Here is a 6,694-nt window from a genome sequence, read left to right as displayed (position 1 = left end):
TAATATATATATATATATATATATATATATATACGAAGATTATCTTTTTTATGTCAATTAGCCGAGCGCTGCCCAATGGTTAGCGTGCTGGACTGTAAAACTGAAATTCCGTGTTTCGCTATTGCACCTTGGGGCTGTGAATGCACTATAACAGTGACGGGGAAATACCAATATTTGGTCTAACAAGAGAAGCCCAAGAGTTTTCGGTGGGTTGTGTGACTGTCACTTCAAAATTAAGGGCGGCTAGCTCTAATTGCCCTTGTGTTGCTTTAAGCAAAATCCGACAGAAAAAAACAAAACAAACAAAAACAACAAAGTAATCTATCTCACTTTGTTTGAGTTTTATCCGTTTTACAAACTCCCAGTTTGGTATCATTATAACGAAAATGGTTGATCTTCAGTGTTACCTTCTAGTTTGTTGTAAACTCGCCAAACTTTAACCCATTTGTCCTTGGGAGACACTCAATCTTTGTACAAAATTTGATCAAATAATATGAAAATATTTAAAATTATGACTTTGAACTTCAGTGTGACCTTGGCCTTTGATCTGTATTCGATAAAACGTAACCATTTAGTCTCGAGTTATAGTATACACACAAACATAAACAGGAGTAAAAACAATATCGACAGTGGGGATAAACATATTCATATAAATGCTCTCGTAATAAAACAGTTTCTATAAGTAATACGAAATGATATTTATTAGCTATAAAATTTTATTATCGTTCAAGATTGGCTTTTCCATACCTAATTTTGTAAATACGCATTTAATCAATTAACCGTCAGTGATGACAATAATATTTTATATATTGAGCTTTCTTTGATGAAAAGTTTGTAGACAGATTTACACACAGTTGTTTTGAGTGAAAAATATGAACATATAAAAAATGGTTTAGTTAACACCCTTCATATATATATATATATCTTAAAAATAGTCTGTATTTTTAGATATATAAAGAGTTCTCGCAAAGTTATACGTTTAAGACAGATTTCCCAGGTGATTTAAGCTTTAGTAATAATTACACAACACGTAACATTTTTTAATGTGTAAGTAACTAAAGTTTTGAGGAATTTAAAAACAACATCCATTTTATGACAATCTTCGTATATCCATAGTAGTGATACAAGTTTTCAGCAAAATCTGATAATTGATCACACATCTGTGTAGGCAGGCTATCAAATTTTTCTACCTGGGTTTGCTGATATACGAAATTATAAAACTTTTCGTTTATTTGGTTTGCGTGCAGTTTAGCTAAAACACGTGGTTCAGAAAGTCGTTGAGATTGCTAGTTGCTTAGTTTGTTGATTTTTAGTGTAGATAATGTCTATTCTGCATGTGAAGATACTGTAGCAACATATAGTATCTAGGTTGAAAAGATTGATGCTATAATATCCTATGCTGGGTAAGTTGATGTTAATTAAATGTAACAGCTAACTAATGTTGTGAGAGAACAAAACTTACGAGATGACGCTGTCGACTGGAGAAAGAAAGCGAATTAGCCTATTGGATTCAGGTGCACTTTCTTGAGCGAGCTATATTTCTACTAGAAGATACAGTAGTTGAGTGAAGACATACTTCAAGATCATTATATTTTAGATTAATTATGAGAGAAAGAAAACTGTGAAACTATACACATTTCAGTAGAATTGACTGTGAGTCAGTTTGTGCAAGTATACACACTATGATTTCTGTTTATTTGTTACTATGAAGAGTTTGTTCATTTATTTACATTGTCCCGTATTGTTATTTCACACTTAAAGAAACTCAGCCAAGTTGTCAAACACAGAAGGCACCCTTTATTTCTTGATTGGATCTACCGTTATATGCGTGTTTGCTTTTCTGATACTTGTCGAGAAATCGGTTTTACCTGATGATGAAATCACAAATCTACGATGCCAACAGTAATGATTATAAAAATAACGAAAGTTTTATTTCATTTTAATTACATGAAAGTTCTAACAATATAGTTTATTTACAGCTCTCTGCTGCATTCTATCTTCTAAAATTAAAGCTTGAAAATAATGAAAATTAACTGACAGTAAAACATTCTGCATACAGAAATTTTCTTATGTTATATATAAAATAAATTCTGCGTGCAAACTTTTTTACTGTCAGTTACTTTTCACTACAAAACAAAACTTTCTTAGCATCAACATAGTTTTGTTCTTTAGTTTTCTAAGACACGTAAGCCTTTCTAATAGTTTTTCAGCAACGAAAAATGAACGAAGAAAGAATAATTTTCCCAAATAAACATCCAGTATTATTTTCTACGTAATCACCTATTTAGTATGTTCTACATTTTGTACCTTATCATAATTTCTGATTTAATTCAAACAACGTTATAAATATATCATAAATTAAACATTTTAGTTGGAAAGTTTTTGTTTGTTGTTATGCACAAAATTACACAGTGGACTTTCTTTATCCAAAGGAAAGTTTTAGCGTTATAATCCTCAGGCTTATCACTGAGCCACCAGGGGCTAGTTAGACAAGATGGTTTAGTTAAAATTAGTGGAATAAATATTTATTTAAAATTGTATCATATGAACACAAAGGATTATGCTACCAGTATTAAGAATTTGTATGCCTGGTTTTAAGACCACTGACGCTCCTCCTTCTTCCTTTTTCTTTTGGTTCCGATAAATTGGTTTTATCTTGTGGTTAAAAGATCAGTTGTTTTCATGTTAGATTTTTTTTTCAAATACTTATCAACCAAATAATTTTGTACAATCAAAGCACTCTGTGACAGACACATAGGGACCAATAACGTTTTAAATCATCTAATTGGCTACCCTTTTGACTTTGGTCATTGCTCTAATTTATAAGATAACATTTGTTATTTTACGTAATTTAAAATGCAGTAAATGTTTCTTCCTTTTACATTAGATACTACAAATTAATTCAAACTATCTTATGTATAAAAAATATTTATTTTTCAATGTATCTTTTAGCATAAAACCATTTTCATTTTGGTTTGGAAAGAGAAAACATGAAAAATAATTTATTAATTGTTTTGTTTGTCTGCCCACCACGGGTATCAAAACCCGGTTTCTAGCGTTGTAAGGTCACAAACATACCGCTGTGCCACTGGGGGGCAAATAATTGTTTTGTAAACGACTCATTTATTCCACTATATTCTTATTGCAAGGATTCTAAAATATTACATTTTCTCAATTTTATAAGTAGCAAATTAATCTTGGCATCCACATAAATAAACCTGACGAAGACGCGAAGCAAACAGGTAGCTAACGACTAAAAAAAGGAACTTACGGAACTGACGTTCTGTGGACACAGATGTCTCTACATTCATTTCAACGGCTGAGCTTCTTCCTTTCGCATTAATGGCATACACAACGAGAATCAAAGAGGCTCCCGGAGTTAGACCAGAGACATGAAAAACTGGTTTACTGTGGCTGGTTAGATTGATTTGGAGATGTTTTTTATCCACATCGTAAACTTCCATCTGAAATAGTTGCTGAAGACCACCGTCGTAGCCTGACTTACATTCGACAAGAAGAAAATAACTAGTTTCATTGGCCCAGGTACAGTTGATTACAGGCTCAGGCGGACCTGCAGGGCAATCAATAAAGCTCAATTTAATGAGCAATCGACAAGAAAAGTGCGTAGTTTTCTTTTTAAGTATATATTTTGAAAACTCGTTAAGCTTTACATCTTTGTTGCAACTCACTAAGAGTATGTACTAAATCCAATTTTAACCTGATATTATATTTTATATCACGATTTTTAATTGGTTTGTGTAAGTTAATGGTCAATTTCTGCAAAATATGTTGAACCGAAATATTATTATAAATTATGATTAAGGTTATATATATACATATATATATATATATACATGTGGCCCAACATGTAGTACATAAGCTAAAGGAACTTCCACACAGATACTCTTAAGTTTGAACTAGTTGCACAACTTTTTAATATAATAAACTGTAGTTCATCTTTTTCAAATATATGCTAACAAGGTGAGCCCAAAACAAATATTCAGTGAATATTAGCTTATATGCTTTGTCATATTAGCATCCACGTGACTACCTAAGAACAGTATTAAGCTTGGTAAGGCAGTCATGGTAAATTTCAACGCTCAAACATAACCATGGTAATGGAAGATAATAAATAGAAAGAAAACACGCCTCAGTATGTACTGTTTTATATTTTGTAGAATATTAAATTTTAAAAAAAGAAAAGACAAATTTATTTTTTTTAACTAGTGCTAAAACTTAAACAAGTTTTTCGGTTTTGTTTATGTTTTTGAAAAGAACCTGAAAATTTACTCAACCGAAGAAATTATCAATACTTATAGTTCAGCAAATTTCGTTCGTTATTATTGGTGATATGTAGCACTTTAGTGCCGCTTTAGCGTTTATGAAGAAGCTATTCAATCAAAACTCCAGTTGCGCGGAATACTTGAATAGCTTTGTATTATTTAAACTCTTTTCAAAATGAATATCTTCCCTTGAGATACCATAGAACTTCAAAATAAACAAGTTATTTTTACAAATAAGAATTTTTGGTAAAAAATATGTTTCATGCTGTTTATACTTTGTTGTGAACTTATTTTATTAGGAACAAAAGACAAAATATAGGAAACCACCCAACTCTTTTTCACAGTCACGGACTGTATTATTAGGTTTTAAGAACCCGTCGGTTTACTTTTTTTCTGGATATAGAAAAACAAATGATTAACTGAGTATAGTAATATTTTATAAATTTATCACTGATGATGTATGATTATAAATTCATATGTGAGATATCTTAATATTCTAAGAACAATTGAGAAAACGAAAAACATCCGTTAGTTTTTGTTCACGTCCGTATTCAGTGGGTTGAGTTCGTTATATTATTGTTGTTCTGTTGTTGTTGAATTTCGCACAAGCTACTCAAGGACTATCTAAGTTAGTCGTCCCTAACTTTGAAGTGATAGACTAGATGGAAGACAATCAACTGCCAACTCTTTGGCTACTTTTCACCAAAGAATATTGGAATTAACCTTCATATTATAAAGTCTACATGGTTGAAAGGGCGAGCATGTTCGGTGATGGGATTCGATCTCGCAACCCGTTAGAGGGGTTATTACGCTAAAAATCGCGGTGGGCACAACACAGATATGTAACTTTGTGATTAATAGCAAAAAACAAATCGCATAGTCAAACGATTTTGACTATTCAAATCAGCAATCCATGTAACACCAACAATTTTACGATGGAACCTTTTGAAACGAAAACTATTCAGCCGGGCTATTGTCAAGGTACACTGTTGTTTCGTAGAGCATGACCGAACTTTGCGTCATGTACAGCAATGACATGGTGAGGCTCCGAAATCGTTTTCATATAACATAGCCACCTTCTATAGGATAAGAATAAGGGCTTTTGCTTTGACTCGTAGCTCATATATGTATATAATTCATGACATTTAGTAGATTTGCCTTTTGATATAATTGTGAAGATAATTTGGGATATTAATATTCGGCTATCAAATATTAAATAATGAAATTAAGAAAAGCCATTTATGTTATAAGTTTGGTAGTGTTAATGTTTTGTTTTTAAATATCAAATACATTAAATTCAGACTCTTTCTATTATAATGGTGTAGATAAAATGGGACCTAAATATTCGGTTTTGAAAGATCAAATAAATGAAATTCAGTAAGACTCCTTTCTGTCATTATTGCAGATATTGCTTCAAGATCACAGATAATAATAATATAACATTACTTAATAATACTGTGAGTGAAAACAGCTTTAGAACTGAAAATGTATGCATTGTAAAAAATGTTAGGACTTAAAGCGCAATTAATATGTGCAACAGTATTTTGCTACGGTTACACAGCTTTCCACTGTTAAAAAGTAGCTAGATTGCAGACTTACTGACGACATAGCTTTAAACTTTACATATAATATCGTGTTTCTTTCTTTAGTTCAAGTGCTGATGTCCTTGAAAAAGCAAGCCTTTGTAAAATGAATATTTTACGCTTAGAATATCGGTCGTTTTCAACGTAAGTAATAATAATGATCGATAATCTGCACACAAATATAAGCTATTTTCTTCTCTGATGAGAAGTGAGGAAATCATTATGATGAAACATAACAAAAGCTTATACTTAGCAATGCTTTCAAATTGTCAATATATAATAATGACATTGAAGTAATTAACAACAATTAGAAAGCTAAAAATACAATAATCCAAATTATGTTGTACTGACCTAATTACTGGAAAAATACGAGATTAGGAATCTATCAACTTAATCTATCTAAATAATCTATCAAATAACACGAAATTACTTGAGAAAATGATTCTTGGCATGCCACAAATCATTGAGATAACTTTTCCAGAGAAAATTAATTCATTATTTTCTATTTTGTCACCAATTTTACTACTTTTCGGATCCTTAGAGGTATCTGATTGCTAATAGAGGCCTATTATAAATTGTCAGACAAAAATATAGATTAGACAAAAGATTAGAAGTTGTGTAACTTGGATATAATTTTCATCAAACAAATATAGAAAATACTAGAAATTGCCTATATGTTTTCAAGTACAATTATTCTATGAGAATAATCAACAAAATGTGTGTTTTTGAAACTCTAACAGACTCTTACGGATTCGGTGACGAGGAACCCACTTTGAGATTAATAATGGCTGGAGACGGCTTAAATGGGTAATAAAGATTACATATATA

At 31.2% G+C, this 6,694-nt stretch overlaps 1 protein-coding gene across 1 annotated transcript in view; it reads right to left on the bottom strand.

Moving 5' to 3' along the window:
* Positions 1-6,694, bottom strand: part of LOC106458035 (lachesin-like) — a 32,372-nt gene that overhangs the window by 9,777 nt on the left and 15,901 nt on the right. Inside the window, exon 5 of the mRNA XM_013917488.2 lies at positions 3,272-3,571. Within this exon, the coding sequence (XP_013772942.2) occupies positions 3,272-3,571 (300 nt within the window). The remainder of the gene's footprint in view (positions 1-3,271; positions 3,572-6,694) is intronic.

This window comes from Limulus polyphemus, unplaced genomic scaffold, assembly GCF_000517525.1.
Source record: "Limulus polyphemus unplaced genomic scaffold, Limulus_polyphemus-2.1.2 Scaffold407, whole genome shotgun sequence".
NCBI lineage: Eukaryota > Metazoa > Arthropoda > Merostomata > Xiphosura > Limulidae > Limulus > Limulus polyphemus.
The sequence above is the reverse complement of the archived record's forward strand: the minus strand, read 5'-3'. Positions and strand labels throughout refer to the sequence as shown.